The following is a 16,803-nucleotide window of genomic DNA, read 5'->3' on the forward strand; positions in this document are numbered from 1 at the left end:
AAGTGGTAGTTGGTGCATGGCTTATTACCGTCTGTCAGGGTGTTCTCAGGGGCACCACAAGGTACAAATCATGTGTCCTGTCCTCCGAGAGTTGCAGTCTAGTTGGAGAGGCGAGACCCACCTGCAGGGAGGATGAGCTGTGACCACGAGGGGTGGGAGGGACAGGATGTGCCCAGGAGTTGACAGCAGGGCCTGGGTACTTCCCTGTAGGATTTGGAGAGGTGGCATCTGGGGGTGGCTTTGAGGTATGAGCAGGGTCTGGGGACAGCTGTGTGTGCAGGGCACATTCCGGAGCCTGGAGGGTGCTGCAGGCAAAGTGGTGGCTTGGCGAGGGCCACGGTCTCCAGATCCGACTTGTCAGGTTCAGCTCTCAGCTGGGTGACCCTGTGCAAGTAACCTCTCTGAGCCTTGTGTCTCCATCTGTAAAATGGAGATGAGGTGGTACCTGTATTAGGTCGTTCTTGCCTTGCTATAAAGAAATACCTGAGACTGGGTAGTTTATAAGAAAAGAGGTTTAATTGGCTCATGGTTCTACAGGCTGTGCGAGAGGCATGGTGCCAGTATCTGCTTCTGGGGAGGCTGTATGGAGCTTGTGATCATGGCGGAAGGGAAGTGGAGCGGGCACTTTACATGGGAAAGCAGGAGTGGAGGGGGTTGGGGGGGTGGGATGTCACACACTTTTCAATGACCAGCTCTTGTGTGAACTCAGAGTGAGAACCCACTCATCACCAAGGAGATGGTCCCTGCCATTCACGAGGAATCCACCCTCGTGATGCAAACACCTCCCACCAGGCCCCACCTGCAGATTGGGGATTACATTGCAACACAAGATGAGGGTGGGGACAAACATGCACACTCCTATCAGCACCGTCCTCTCAGGCTGGCTGGGAGGATTAAATAAGCCGCTGCTCTGCAAAGCGTGCACAGTCAGCTCTCAATGATCCTGCCTGTCATTGTGCGGCTGCGGTGGGCTCTGTCGCCTGAAGCACCTGAGTGAGGATGGGCAGATCCTTCACAGGCAGGCCCAGGTGCCTGTCCCTGTGGACTGTGGGACCCTGCCGACCTTAATAAATTACAAGCAGGTGCCAGAGCACTGGCTTTATTTCATGCCACCTCGGATTTTGTGCCCCAGGTATATGGATGGAGGCCATGATGCATGGAGGCTAGGAGGAAAACCAGACAGGGTTTACCAGCCCCCTGGTTGGCCCGGCTTTTATTTTTTCTGAATAATATTCATCAGCAGTTGATATAAAATGAGGGCATCCAGCAGAATCGTGTTAGCCACTTCATTTAGCCCGACACCCCAGGGGCTGGACTCCCACTGCAGTCCATCCTTTGATTGTGGATGCCACAGATAAAGCAGAAACGGGTCCGTGCCCATCTGTGGAGAATTGACGGGGCCGGGGGAGCCACCCTGTGGGCTTTTCATTCTTAGAAGAGCTTTAACAAAGGTAGTCATTATGTACTGTGATTTATGGGCCATTTGACAGAAAAGGCTTTTCTCTGTGTGAAGTATCTGATTAGATCCGGCACTTTATAATGGGATTCTTACAGGAGGTAGAGGTGGGATGGGGTTTTCATTGGCTGTAAAGTTCCACAGTGAATAGTTTTCCTGACACGCTGGAGCAGACAGCTTTGTTTGTTTCTTGCTTAGAGTTGAATTATTTTGGATGCCCTTTTTAAACCACCATGTCTTCCCCAGGAGAAACCTTTATATTTAAGGATGCCTTCTCATGCAAGACAGCGAAATTCTTCATTTTAGTCTGTATGGCATTTGTATTTCAGAGTAATTATCCCTAGCAAATGGCTGCAGGCTGCGTTTAACTGATTCCCACCTCCTTCCCTGAGAGAAAGTCCATTTGTTAGTTGAGTATAGGGCCAATGTTTTGAGATGGATGTTGCTGCTGATCTCAAAATAGAAAACCACCTTGTCCCAAGATGGCCTGTGGCTTCTGCGGCTGTTTCTAGTGCAGAAAACAAATCTCCTGTTTGTGTTGCCCCTTTGGTGGTTCTTGGCCACCTACAACAATGCTGCCTGTCAGCTTTGGGGGTAAGCCTAGACACACTTCCTGGGTGACAGTCAATAGCTGCGATTAATTTTATTTGTTCTTGGACAGATATTTGTATCTTGCTATTGTAAACCTCAGGATCTAGTAAGTTAGTGATAACACATGATATTTTGCTGAGCGGTTCTCTGTCATTGAGCTGTGGTTTAGGAAATTGACCCCACATCTGTAGGAAGGGCTCATTGATCTAGCTAGCATCTCCTCCTCTCCCTTCTCCCAGGGGGGAAGCATCTTCAGACCCACTTGGCGAGTGCTTCCTTTTGGGCAATCATTGGAAACAAAGCATTTGCTAATCAGGTGATCAATAGGAAACAAAGGACATGGGCTCAGAAGACTTCAAGGCCATTTCCAAAGCTTCCTTCAGCAGTGTTGGTACACACGTGGCTTGTTCATTGTAAATGATCCTTTTCCATGGTGGTTATGAAAACACTTAAAAAATTCTCTAAAAGACAGCCCTTGGCCCTGTCAGCAGTGCTGATTAAGCAACTTGAAACCTTCACTCGTTCAATGAGTTTTCCTTCAATTAGCTTGAATCTCTGAGATCTGACTGCCTCCCCTGGTCCCAGAAAGTTTCCAGATCAGGTCACCGTCCCCCTGGAATCCTGGCTTTTCTGGGGTATAAACAGAGGGAAGTGCACGGGTGGAATCAGCGGGTCTGGTCCAGCATTCTGGGATGTTCATGGCATGTTTCCCTGCATTTCGGCCCACAGTGTGTTTCTGGATGACTTTCTTGCCACCGGCACCAGCGAGCAGGCCCCGCAGCTGGAGTTCGAGCAGCTGCCCTTCAGCCACCCACTGTTCATCATGTTCTCATCGGGCACCACCGGTGCGCCCAAGTGCATGGTGCATTCCGCTGGGGTAGGTCTCTGGGGAAGGCTCTGCAGGGCCTTCCGTTGTCTGTTTGCTTCAACAGGGCCTCCCAGCTGATGATGGCAGTGTTGGAGTTGTCAAACTGCACCCCATCCCTGGAGAGTCCAACGTGCAGCTTCTCTCCAAGTGGGGTGCTGCATGGAGATCTGGCACTGGGCCCAGGGCAGTGGAGTGCTGCCACTTCAAAGGCTGGGATGGCACCTACCACCATGGTGATAGGCTTGGAGGTCACTGTACAGCGCAGTATGCCTTGGGGGTGGGGGGTGCGCTGGCTGAACCAGCTACATTCACCCTGCAGGTCCGGACCACCTGGGGGATTGTGAACTCAATAGGTGGCCCTGCCAGCATTTTAAAAAGAAGGAATGAGAATAGACAAGGATAGATAATATTAGCACAGTGCCAGACGCAATGGCCCACACCTATAACCCCAGCACTTTGGGAACCTGAGGCGGGCAGATTGCTTTGAGCCCAGGAGTTTGAGACCAGTCTGGCCAATATAGCAAAACCCCATTTCTACTAAAAAATACAAAAATTAACTGGACGTGGTGGCACATGCCTGTAGTCTGAGCTACTCGGGAGGCTGAAGTGGGACAATTGCCTGAACCCAGGAGGCAGAGGTTGCAGTGAGCTGAGATCATGCCACTGCACTCCACCTGGCAACACAGCCAGACCTTGTCTCAAAAAATAAAAATAAAATAAAATATTAGCACAGAATAGGCTCATAAGAGGTATGGGTGTTGTTCTGTGAAGCTGTCATTACATGGAGTGGAATGTGTGCATGTGCTGGGGGCGTTGTAAAACGTACGTCTGACCGTGGGTTGTGGTAAAATATTTGAAAGCCTTTGGTTAGGTTATTACAAGGCTTGGTTACTAGGTTATTAGGTTATTATTAGAGTCTAATTAACTGAGAAAGAGCCTACCCATGCTGTGAGTCTGTTAGGGCTGCCATAACAGAATACCACAGGCTGTGTGGAACACCAAGGTGCTTTACGGTTGCTCTTGTCTGAGGCCTCTCTCCTTGGCTTGTGGACGGCCACCTTCTTGCTGTGTCCTCGTGTGGTCTTTCATGTGACACCCTGGTGTCTCTGTATGTGTCCAAGCTTCTCCTGAGGACCCCAGTCAGATCGGATCTGGGCCTGCTCTGACAGCCTCATTTAAACTTCGTCACCTTTTAAAGGCCCATTTAGTCACATTCTGAGATACTGGGTATTGGGCTTCAACATACAAATTTTGGGGGTACACAGTTCAGCCCATGACGCATGCTTTTAATTTTTCTTATTTCACCGAAAGTCTAACTTTATTAAAGCACCTGAAATAATATGTTACTACTGTGCAATAGAATGTATATGTATAGGTTCGTGACTTTTAACCTTTTATTTTATTTTATTTTATTTTTTTTTGAGATGGAGTCTTGATCTGTCGCCCGGACTGGAGTGCAGTGGTGTAATCTTGGCTCACTGCAACCTCTTGCCTCCTGGGCTTAAGCAATCCTCCCGCCTCAGTCTCCCATGTAGCTGGGATTATAGGCGTGTGCCACTATGCCCTACTCGTTTTTTTGTTTGTTTGTTTTGTACTTTTGTGGCTTTTTTTTTTTTTTTTTTTTTTTTTTTAGAGACCGGGTTTTGCCATGTTACCCAGGCTGGACTCAAACCCCTAGGCTCATGTATTCCACCTGCCTTGGCCTCCCAAAGTGCTGGGATTACAGCCACCATGTTCAACCAAACCTTTTATTTTTGAAAAAAAAAAAAAATACCTAGAGAACCTCTAGAAAAGTTGGAAGAATAGTAAGTTCCATGGTACACTTCAGCTGGATTCTTCCATTGTTGACATTCTGTCTTTAACATTTTCAACGTCCTTTTTTTTGGTTTTGTTTTGAGATAGTTTCTCACTTTGTTGCCCAGGCTGGAGTGCAGTGGCGTGATCATGGCTCACTGCAACCTCTACCTCCTGGGCCCAAGTGATCCTCCCACTTCAGTCTTCCAAGTACCTAGGACTACAGGGACGTGCTACTTTTTTGTTTTTGTAGAGATGGAGTCTTGCTATGTTCCCCAGGCTGGTCATGAACTCTTGGGCTCAAGTGATCCTCTCGCCTTGGCCTCCTGAGTGCTGCAATTACAGGCATGAGCCACTGTGCCTGATGTCAACATCCATTTTTAACACATCCTAAAAGCCTCTTTCGCCTTCTTTCTCTCTCAGCGTGTATATACACATGTTGTTATTTTGCTTTTTGTTGAACCAGTTGAGAGTACGTTGGAGCCACAACGATCTTTCACTCTTTAATATTTCAGCACGTATCTCCCAAGAACAAGAGCATTCTCTTACAGAAGAGTGTGTAGCGCGCTCATCAAATTCAGGAAGGTTGGCGTTGGTGCAGTGCCGCCCCTCATCTACAGTCCACACTCAGGTCGCCAGTTCCCCAGTAGTGTCCTAGCAGCTCAGGCGGTGGCACATCAGTTGTCAGGTCTCCTGCATGTCTGGAGCAGCTCCTTGGGCTTCTTCGTCTTTCATGACACTGACATTTTCGAAGAGCCCAGGCTCCTGGTTTGGCAGAATGGCTCTGTTTGGGTCTGTCTGGTGTCTCCTCGTGGTTAGGTCCAGGTGATGTAGCTTTGGTGGGAACATGCTGGAAATGATGTTGTGTTCTTCTCCGTGCATCTTTCAGGGGGATACAACATTAGTGTATTTCATTTCTGTGATTTCACTAGGCCACTCTTCAGGAATGAAATGCCTGGGTCAATGTGGTGCTTTGCTTTTTTTTTTTTTTTTTTTTTTGAGACGGAGTCATGGCACTGTCACCTGGGCTGGAGTGCAGTGGCGCGATCTTGGCTCACTGCAACCTCTGCCTCCCGGGTTCAAGCGATTCTCCTACCTCAGCCTCCTGAGTAGGTGGGATTACAGGCACCCACCACCACGGCCGGCTAAGTTTTTTTTTTTTTTTTTTTTTTTTTTTCGTATTTTTAGTAGAGACGGGTTTCACTGTGTTAGCCAGGCTGGTCTCCAACTCCTGACCTCGTGGTCTGCCCTCCTCGGCCTCCCAGCCTGTAGCTGGGATTACAGGCGTGAGCCGTCACACCCAGCTGAATGTAGTGCTTTTCTAATAACTGCTATCACATCTTACTTTCTCTGATCCTTCTCTGCCCCTGGGATTGATAAGAGAGCTTCTTCCTGATTCGGTTGAATCCTTACCTTGCACTCGGACTTCTCCTGGGCCGGTCTGTGGGAGTCAGGATGCTTGCCATGCTGTGGCTTTCGTCCTCATGCTGCTCTAGGCTCTCCTCTGGGCCAGCTCTTCAGCTCTCCCCATAGCTCCTTTCCCCGTTTCCCTATCAGTTGGCTCAGCCCATAGGGAGGAGAAAAATCCACTGTATCTTGGTCAAACCTTCTGATCACCACTTTTCCCCCCAAACTCAGAAGAAGAGAATTCTCCAAGTGGAGAAACCTTTGCTTGATAAGACAGTGGCATTTGAAAAGGAAATATACAAGTTCCCTTATTCTAGCTCATTTAGCTTTTACAGATGTTCTCTCTACCTAGAAGCAGTTTGAATCCCTTCCATAAAAAGGAAACATTTACATTGGAATCATTTGAAAGCCCTATTAGGCTTTTTACAGAGTATTTTCATCAGAATGTGGAAAGGAGTCAATGTGGTTTCATCATCACCTAGATCTGGATTCACTGAAGGTCTTGTTGCCGGCTGTGAAATAGATCCAGAGGTCCAAGAGCCTGTCCACGCACAGCAGGTTAATTCTCAAGAAACCCGGGGGTGGCAGCGAGGGGCTGAGGTCAGCCTTATTTCTAGCAGTTACTCTGGCTCAACCAAGTTGCCTCTTTGCAGGCAGTGAGCTGTCCTGTTGCTCAAATCATCTGATTTTATGAAAGCCAGTCGGGGTGTGTTCACAGACTAAGGTGTAGTTAGAATCACATTTTCCCTGTGAAAGGGCAGCCTTGGTGCACCTGTGTGCAGGTCTGTTAATGAGCCACCGAGATGAGCATTTTTAGAAATCTTGCAGACAAGGGTCGGGACGGGGGCGGGTGTATGTGGCCAAACAAGACATTTTAGGAAAAATGGAAGGAAATGTATAACTGTACTTTTATTTTTAGTGCTCTTTGCATAGTGCATGTCATTTTTTTTAAGAGGAGCATAAAAATGTATTAGATATAGCTTGCTCATAAAATGATCATGTCTGGTATATTTAGAGTGTGGAAAAATCAGGAAAAATTATATGTACTCCATCTTTACTAGGCTCTTGAATCTCTGGAGAAGTGACTAAGCATCTTGCTCGTTTTCTAGAGTTATCTTGACCACAAACTTGCAAACAGTGAGGCAACATAGGCCAAAGTCCTAGGGCTGCTCATAATCCTCCCGATTGAGTGGGGTGGGGTTCTTTCACTGGTTTGTTGGTTTGCGTTTCCTAAGTCCGTGAAAGGTGTCAGAAAGCGGCTCCCCTTTCTCTTCCTTTACATGAAATTACTCTCCTGCGCTGAGACCCAGGAAACCATGCTGTTTACGCTGCCTTACCCTCGGGGAAAGCATTCAGACTTGACCATAAATATTTAGGAATTAAGGGAAAAACGATGGATGTAACTTGTTAAGATTCACACAGAGAAATTCTTGAGAGAGGAGGAGGGCCCATCGTTTGTTTTCTGCCATCTGAGAGAATGAGGCTAATGATCCACTGAACGAAGGTGGGCTCGTAGCTCCGGTGTGCTCTCAGCAGACCACGTGAGCGAAGCTGCAGGGTTAAGGGCTGATTTTAAGTGAAAAAGAAAGTGGGAGAGAGATTTGCCACAGGCTCCTAGAATCAGAGTTCCCTGTCCTTTAAGTGGATTCGTGGAAAGATTTAGTTCATGGAGACAGTTCCAGAAAAGTTTGTCACCCCCAAGTTATTGCCTACCCTCTGTACATGAGAACAGAGTGTCATGTAACTTTCTAAGAAGCTTTTGAGTGCCTGGGGAAGGGAAGGGGAGGCTGTCTCTTGACCCTCACTGGGGATTCTTGTTAAACTCCACCCTGCAGCTCAGCTTCCAGAGCCCGGAGGCAGCCTTGGGGGACTGCAGAAAAGGGCAGAGTATTAGTCTGTTTTCATGCTGCTGATAAAGACATACTGAGGGCTGGGCGTGGTGGCTCACGCTTGTAATCCCAGCATTTTGGGAGGCCAAGGTGGGCAGATCACAAGGTAAAGAGATCGAGACCAGCCTGGCCAACATGGTGAAACCCTGTCTCTACTGAAACTAAAAAAATTAGCTGGGCGTGGTGGTGTGTGCCTGTAGTCCCAGCTACTTGGGAGGCTGAGGCAGGAGAATGCTTGAACCCAGGAGGTGGAGATTGCAGTGAGCCGAGATCGCATCACTGCACTCCAGCCTGGTGACAGAGCGAGACTCTGTCTCAAAAAAAAAAAAAAAAAAGACATACCGAGACTGGGCAATTTACAAAAGAAAGGTTTAATGGACTTAACAGTTCTACGTGGCTGGGGAGGCCTCACAATCATGGCAGAAGGCAAGGAGGAGCAAGTCACATCTTACATGGATGGCAGCAGGCAAAGAGAGAGAATGAGAACCAAACGAAATGGGCTTCCCCTTATCAAACCATCAGATCTCATGAGACTTATTCGCTACCATTAGAATAGTATGGGAGAAACTGCCCCGTGATTCAATTACCTCCCACCTTGTCCCTCCCACAACATGTGGGGATTACGGGAATACAATTCAAGATGAGATTTGGATGGGGACTTGGAGCCAAACCATATCAGGCAGTGTCTGCCCGTCTGCCTGGCAGTCTCTGGAGGCTTCAGTTGCTGCTGTTTGTGGGCTGGGTGGCGGTTGCCTGTTTGGGATGGACTCTGGAATAAGAATTGTGGCTCCTGAATGGGAGTCTGTGTTGGACAGGATTGTTCCTGTTGAGCTCTGAAAGGGATCATCTCCTGCAACTGGCTTTTGGAAGCTTTTCCCTTGGGTATGATGAGGGCCTTCATGGCTGGGTTTTAATACACAAGTCCTTGCTTCGGCCCTCTAGGCCCTCCACAACCAGGAGAACCTTTGTCATGAGGCAGAGGCTCACATCTGTGGACCAGACTGAAGGGCAGTGGTCACTGAAGGGGCAGCATCCCCGTCTGTCCTCAGGATCTTGTACGAGATCCGTTGGAAAGACGGGAAAACCGAGGCTGGGAGCGTGGAGTGACGGGTGCAGGGGCCGCTGGCTCTGCTCTCTGGGTTGTGCCTGGAGATGGGAAGCTTCCTCTCCTCCCTGCCCCTGCTGGACACACAGAGTTGCTTGGAACAAGTGTGTTCTGGGCAGTGGAAGATTATATAGTTGTAAACAGACATGAGGGAGCTCCCGGCATGCCAAGGAAGATCTCCCAGGTGTGCTGTTAGGTAGAAAAGGCAAAGTGCGGGACACTGTGTCACAATGAACAAAATGGCATTAATAAATATGTGCTGGCATCAGCAAGAAAGATGTTCACAGGAAACTGCTAGGACTGGCTGCCTCTTGTGAGAACTGGGTACAGGACAGGGAGAGAGGATGGCTTTTCATAGTATCTGCTTCAGAGTTCTGGACCGTGCAAATATATTGCCTATTAAGCACCAAAATTAAAAGGTAATAGGGCATAGTGGGTGGGAGGGAGCGGGTCTGCTTGGGTGTTTTAGCCAGAAGCAGGGTCTTGTGCTGTCCCCTCAGCTGAGGCATTCCTGAAATCCGATCTTGAACCTGAGTCGCAGCTACAGTCTTGCTCTGCTGCCGGTGCCCCACCCCCACCACATCCCCCTCACCCCCTGTTCCCTGTCCCCCATGAAGCTGGGCTAGCACCAATCCTGGAGGGTTAGGCCCTGGTCTTTTGCTCGTTGACTCTCTTCTCAGGAGGGGTCACTTCTCTTCTGCCTGAAGCTGGTGGGCCTCTGTGGTGCCCTTGATGTCCTGGGCACCGAGAGCTTGAGGGCAGACAGGAGTGTCAGGGTTCTCCTCTCCAGACTACAAGCCATGCTCAGCTCTCGGGTCAGAGGGACATGGGGGCATGGCTCATCACAGGGGAGAGGGGGGACCCTCCAAAGTCTGCTTCTCCCAGGAAAGAAAATGGGGATCTGCTGGGGCTTCTTCCTGGCAGCATCTGAGCAGCGCATGGGCCAGGTACCAGGTTCCTGGTACTGTATGCCTAACAGAGAGCACCCACTCCCCTGTGTCTCCCCTGCAGGGCACCCTCATCCAGCATCTGAAGGAGCACCTGCTGCACGGCAACATGACCAGCAGTGACATCCTCCTGTGCTACACCACGGTAAGGGCTTGCCCAGGCACTGGCCTGTGCTTCACCATGGTAAGGGCTTCCCCAGGTGCTGGCCTGTGCTATACCACAGTAGGGGCTTCCCTGGGTGCCAGCCCATGACACATGGTAAGGGCTTCCCTGGGGCGCTGCCTGTGCTGCACTGTGGTGAGGGCTTCCCCAGCGCACAGTGTCGAGTTGGGCCCGCTCCTCCACTCACCCTGTCTCAGCAGCGTGGAATCCACACCATGAAACCAGAACTCAACTCAAGGTGTTGGAGGCCTTCCTGCCCTTGTTGAGCACTGAAAGACAGAAGGTTAGGACAAGTTAAAGGAAGTGTATTTTACCCTAGAGGAGGAGAACTCAAAACATCAAGAGCTTCCACAATGATCTAGCTACAGGTCCTAGGTGGTGCTTCTGTGCTGAGTTTTTTTTTTTTTTTTTTTTTTTTTTTTGAGACGAAGTCTAGCTGTGTCACCCAGGCTGGAGTGCAGTGACTGGATCTTGGCACACTGCAACCTCCACCTCCCGGGTTCAAGCGATTCTTCTGCCTCAGCCTCCTGAGTAGCTGGGACTACAGGCATGCACCACCACGCCCAGCTAATTTTTTGTATTTTTAGTAGAGATGGGGTTTCACCATGTTGAGCAGGCTGGTCTTGAACTCCTGACCTTGTGATCCGCCCACCTCAGCCTCCCAAAGTGCTGGGATTACAGGCGTGAGCCACCGCCCCTGGCCTGCCGAGTCTTTATGCCGAGTGGAATGCAGCAGGCACATGCCTGACCTGTGAGGTCAATGCCCAGGGCCCTTCTGTGCCCCTTACGAGAGACTCCCCACAGATGCAGGAGGGAGGACAGCTCCCCCCCACCGCCCCAGTGACCTCACACAGGTGCAGGAGAGTATCAGACCCCCCCACATGACCTCACACAGGTACAGGAGACTGTCAGATCCCTGGGACTGCACACAGATGCAGGAGTGGGGACAGATCCCCGGGACCTCACACAGATGCAGGAGTGGGGACAGACCCCTGGGACTGCACACAGATGGAGGAGGGGGGACAGACCCCTGGGATTACACACAGATGCAGAAAGGGTCAGATCCCTGGGACCTCACACTACACCAGTGCAGGGGACAGACCCCTGGGATCTCACACTGACTCAGGAGTGGTGACCTTGGGTGTGTTTTTGATGTGTGACTGTGGAGAGGCCCCTCCTTGCTCTCTGTGACCAGCTGTGAATTAATAAGGGGCTTGAGACAAATGATTCAGGTTTTTTTTCTGCAGGGATTTGCTCTACAACCCACCCCGTCCCCAATCCCTAACGTACAATACCAGTGCCAGCCCCACCCCCATCATGGACCCTTGTGTGCCGGGTCCTTTCTCAAACATTTCAGGGCGGGAAGCCCGGGCAGCAGCATCAGTGCAGTGTCCTTATGGAGGTGCAGAATGTTCCCAGCAGCTACGATGATGCAGGATTCAGCTGCCTCCCTGGGACACTTCAATTTAAAATGGGAGGGTCTTGTATTGAGAGGAAAGATACAATGGAAAGAACTCAAAAATTTGGAGCAGTTTTCTCAGAGGCATTTCATTTTTACTGGAAGGATCCTGCCCACTAAGAATCAGGCAGTTAGATTTTTCCTGGAGCAGCTTGACCCCACCTGGGTTCTTTTATTTTTATTTTATTTTATTTTTTTATTTTTTGAGACGGAGGCTCACTCTGTCGCCCAGGCTGGAGTGCAGTGGCGCGATCTTGGCTCACTGCAAGCTCCGCCTCCCGGGTTCATGCCATTCTCCTGCCTCAGCCTCCCGAGCAGCTGGGACTACAGGCGCCGGCCACCACGCCTGGTTAATTTTTTTTTTATTTTTAGTAGAGACGGGGTTTCACCGTGTTAGCCAGGATGGTCTTGGTCTCACCTCGTGATCTGCCTGCCTCGGCCTCCCAAAGTGCTGGGATTACAGACATGAGCCACCGCGCCCGGCCTCCCCACCCGGGTTCAAACAGCAGCCTTGGTGGCAGTTGTTTCACGTCCTACAGCCCTGGGCCCAGCCTTGTACTGTGACCCACCCTCCCTCCCTTCTTTCCCCTTCCTTTCCCTCCCTTCCCCTCCCTACCTCTCCCTTCCTTTCCCATTTTCCCTTTGCCTTTTGTCCCCCTTTTTCCCTTTGCCTTTCTTGTTTTCTTTTGACAGTCTCACTCTGTTGCTCAGGCTAGAGTGCAGTGGTGATCATGGCTCACTGCAGCCTCAAACTCGTGGGCTCAAGTAATCCTCCCACCTCAGCCTCCAAGTAACTGAGACCACAGGTGCACTCCACCATGCCTGGCTAATTAAAAAAATTTTTTTTTTCTGGAGGCCAGGCACGGTGGCTCACGCCTGTAATCCCAACACTTTGGGAGGATGAGGTAGGTGGATCACTTGAGGTCAGGAGTTCAGGACCAGCCTGGCCAGCATGGAAAAACCCTGTCTCTACTAAAAATACAGAAAAGTTAGCCGGGTGTGATGGTGGGTACCTGTAATCCCAGCTACTTGGGAGGCTGGGGTGAGAGGATCACTTGAACCTAGGAGGCAGAGGTTGCAGTGAGCTGAGATTGCGCCACTGCACTCCAGCCTAGGTGACAGAGTGAGACTCCGTCTCAAAAAAAAAAAAAAAAAAAAAATTGTTTTTCCATAGAGACCAGGTCTCACTGTGTTACCCAGGCTGGTCTCAACCTTTTGAGCTCAAGTGGTCTTCCCACCTTGCCCTCCAAAATGCTGGGATTACAGTTGTGAGCCACCAGGCCTTGATTCAGCTTTTAGCAGCTTTGTTGGACAATGAGGTGGCCAGGAATGCTATGCTGCTCGGGGCTTCCAGGCACTGGTTTCGTCTTTGGGGAACAGTTTCTCAATAAAAGAAATTGAACAAGTACATTAAGACCTGTTCAGAAAGCAGCTAAATGGCCAGATGTGATGGCTTATGCCTGTAATACCAGCACTTTGTGAGGCTGAGGCAGGAGGATCCCTTGAGGCCAGGAGTTCAAGACTAGCCTGCACAACAAAGTGAGACCTCATCTACAAAAAATAAAAAAATTGGCTGGGCGTGGTGGCTCACATCTGTAGTCCCAGCTACATGGGAGGCTGAGGCAGGAGGATTACTTGAGGTTAGGAGGTCGAGGCTGCAGTGAGCTCTGATTGTGCCACGGCACTCCAGCCTGCGTGACAGAGTGAGACCTTGTCTCAGGGGAAAAAAAGAAAAAAAGAAGAAAGCATCTCAACTAAATGGAGACCTTTGGCTGTGTCCTTGTGCCCTCTGCCTTTGTGCGTGGGAAGTAGGTGTGGGTGGGCCTTCCAGGGGATGCTGGTTTTGGGTCACCGTAGCCTGCATGATTTGGGGACGGCACTAGGCTGTGGCGGTCCAGCGGCAGGTTCCCCACACCATTCATCATGGATGAACAATATCTTGGGGATGGTCCCGTGTCAGTCCAGACCTCATTCTGTTTAATGAGTCTGCAATGGCTGCTGCCGCACTGCTGGGGGGCAATGGCTGCCGCCGCACTGCTGGGGGGCAATGGCTGCCGCCGCACTGCTGGGGGGCAATGGCTGCCGCCGCACTGCTGGGGGGCAATGGCTGCCGCCGCACTGCTGGGGGGCAATGGCTGCCGCCGCACTGCTGGGGGGCAATGGCTGCCGCCGCACTGCTGGGGGGCAATGGCTGCCGCCGCACTGCTGGGGGGCAATGGCTGCCGCCGCACTGCTGGGGGGCAATGGCTGCTGCCGCACTGCTGGGCTCAGGTGCTGTTCAGAACGCCTCACGTGGGTTCAGTGACTGTGTAGGAGTGTCCGTAGCAAGTGTGCACCTCCTGTGGCCTTGCTTGTGTCGATAACACCTACATTGCTTTGTCTCTGTCACCAGCAAGGGTGCAACAGACGTTCTGTGATGCGTCTTCATGCACATGCGTGAATATGTCTGTGTGATCCATTCTTAGATGTGGAGTTGCTGGGCCAGAGTGTCCTGCGTTTGAAATGGGTAGTTAGCGCCAACCTGTGTCTCCATCTTGGGTGGTTTCCCAGGGACACAGGAAGCTGAGGGGGCAGCGCTGGGGGGAGCTGCCTAGCGCCTGCTGAAGCCGCACCCCTCCTATCTTTGCAGGTCGGCTGGATGATGTGGAACTGGATGGTGTCCCTTCTGGCCACAGGAGCGGCCATGGTCTTGTACGATGGCTCCCCCCTGGTGCCCACGCCCAATGTGCTCTGGGACCTGGTTGACAGGATAGGGTAGGTACCAAGATGCTGTGCTCAAAGCAAGGGACAGGCAGCACCAGGAAGGCTGCTTGGGATCAGATGCAGAGCCGTGCCTGCCTTCTACCGTGGTCGGGGCGTCTCCGGCATGCTCTGCCTTTGTGGACGCCCCCTCTCCAAGAGGAGGGCATGGGAGGTGCCAGAAGCAGAAGGTGTAACTGTTAAGAAGGGATGGACACCAAGGGCCAGGGCTCTTCCCTCCAGAGTGAGGGCTGAGAAAAATCCTACGGGCAGCATTCGATCTAATTTCTTTTAAGAATCTATTTCTATTTTTAAGATTATTTTTTAGTAAAAATTGTATCATAAGGCACGCGGCATGGTATTTTGCTGTGTATACACATAGTGAAATGAGTACTGCAGCCAGGCAGATTCGCATTTGCATCTCCTCACAGTTACCTGTTTGTTTTTAGCAAGGAGAGCACCTGAAATGGGCTCTCTTAGCAAAGTTCCAGCACTTATTACATAGTACGGCATTGTCAGCTGCAGTCATCGTACTGTGCATTCATCTTATTTCTCTAGTTGTGGCATTTCCCAGCAAAAGGGGGAAAACTAAGGGTTGCCTAGAGTCCTGTTTCACACAGGTTCTGCAGACTCAGGAGTGAGATTGTATTCATCTGTTTTCCTACTGCTATGAAGAAATGTCTAACAGTGGGTAATTTATAAAGAAAAAGAGGTTGAATGGACTCAGAATTTCACATGACTGGGGAGGCCTAACAATCATGATGGAAAGTGAATGAGGAGCAAAAGCACGTCTTACATGGCAACAGGCAAGAGAGTGTGTGCAGGAGAACTGTCCTTTATAAAACCATCAGATCTTGTGAGACTTATTCACTATCGAGAGAACAACTCGGGAAAAACCTGCCCCCATGATTCAATTACCTCCCACTGGGTCCCTCCTACGACACATGGGGATTATAGGAGCTACAGTTAAAGATGAGATTTGGGTGGGGACAGCTAAAACATATCAGAGATGAAGTGAGGTGAAGGCTGAACGCACAGGGGAGGTGTGTGGATAAGTTCATGAGGGGTGGGTGCAGAACCTGTGACTGGGGGGCTGCGTGGCATTTGGATTTCCTGCCACCTTTCTCCTGAGCCCATTGGCAGGAGGAGAGCCCTGTTTGTTCCTAGCCGTCCCTTGGGGCTGGCGGCCACCTGTCTTCTGGGGTCTTCCTCACCTCATCATAACTGCACTGAGTGCTTCCTGGGGCCCCTGGAGGTGGTCACTTCTTTCCTGCGGCCCTGGCTGGATGGTAGACAGGAATACCATGAGCAGAGGCAGGAGCCAGTTAGGAGAGACACGTTGGGTACCCTCCTGGTGTCTGAGAATTCTGCAAATGGGGATAGGTGTAGTGGTCCCTGCTCCCCCCCTACCCCAACTCCTTCTCATCATCATCATTAGAAGGCATCATGAGATCCAGTCTCGTCAGCACTTTGCTGATGAATTAATCACAACTGGCTGGCGTGTTCTGGCCACTGTGGTCTTGGTCACCCTTGGCCTAATGACAGTGTTTCCAGACATAAGAATATAGAAGTTGCCAGAGCTCCAGGGGCTCAGAAACAACCATGCTCTGTCCTAATTACATCTGAATCTGTTCATGGGGGGAACAGGAGCCACTCATGTTTTTAAATCCTTGGCCATTAAACATTTTAAATATAACTTGGCCTGGGTAATATTTAAATCCTGACATTTAGCTCACAATCTTAGTGAGGAAGGCTATTTCCTAATGAGATTGTTTCCAGCAAAAGGTTAATCAAATCCCTGGGAACTTCAGATGGCTTTAGAATCTTTACCTTTTTACCCTTAAGCCAGGCTCCAGGTGGAGGAACTTTCATTGGTGTGTTGGGGAGGCAGGCACTGGGTCAGGGGTTACCGGAGGAGGGGTGGAGAGGGAAACGTACATCAGTGGGGCCTGGTGCTAATGAGATCCAGGGATGAAGCATCCCAGGGAGACCGTGCTCTGTCTGTGCATGGGTGTGAGCACAAAAGTTTATGTGAAAGTGTGTGTGTGCGTGCATGGAGCGTGATCTTGTGAAAGGGAGTGTGGGAGTGCATATGTGCATGAGTGTATGTGCACATACATGTGAGTGCAAGTGAGTGCATGGATGTGTGTGCGTGTATAGGTGTCGGGTGTGTGCGCGTGTGCACGCAGCTGTGAATGTTTGCTGTACATGTGGGTGCATGTGTGCCTTGTGTATGTGTGCATGTGCCTGTGTACACGCGTACATGTGCGAGTGTTCACAGCACGGTGGCTGGTTCTGTGCCATAATCACGGGCCCTGGGTTGGCCAGAGCGCTGAGGCTGACTGAGGTGTGGTCATGCTATCGCAGGGCACCCTCTGGATGTGG

General features: G+C 50.5%; 1 protein-coding gene across 5 annotated transcripts in view; it reads left to right on the top strand.

Annotated features, from left to right (window-relative positions):
• AACS (acetoacetyl-CoA synthetase) overlaps positions 1-16,803 on the top strand; it is a 79,261-nt gene that overhangs the window by 40,302 nt on the left and 22,156 nt on the right. For 4 of the 5 annotated variants that reach the window (XM_024256864.3, XM_024256865.3, XM_024256866.3 and 1 more), the window contains exons 8-10: positions 2,777-2,924; positions 10,122-10,202; positions 14,309-14,433. In XM_024256864.3, the coding sequence (XP_024112632.2) occupies positions 2,777-2,924; positions 10,122-10,202; positions 14,309-14,433 (354 nt within the window). The remainder of the gene's footprint in view (positions 1-2,776; positions 2,925-10,121; positions 10,203-14,308; positions 14,434-16,803) is intronic. The other variant, XM_054527733.2, reaches the window with a different exon arrangement.

This window comes from Pongo abelii, chromosome 10 (genome assembly GCF_028885655.2).
Source record: "Pongo abelii isolate AG06213 chromosome 10, NHGRI_mPonAbe1-v2.0_pri, whole genome shotgun sequence".
In the NCBI taxonomy this organism is placed as follows: domain Eukaryota; kingdom Metazoa; phylum Chordata; class Mammalia; order Primates; family Hominidae; genus Pongo; species Pongo abelii.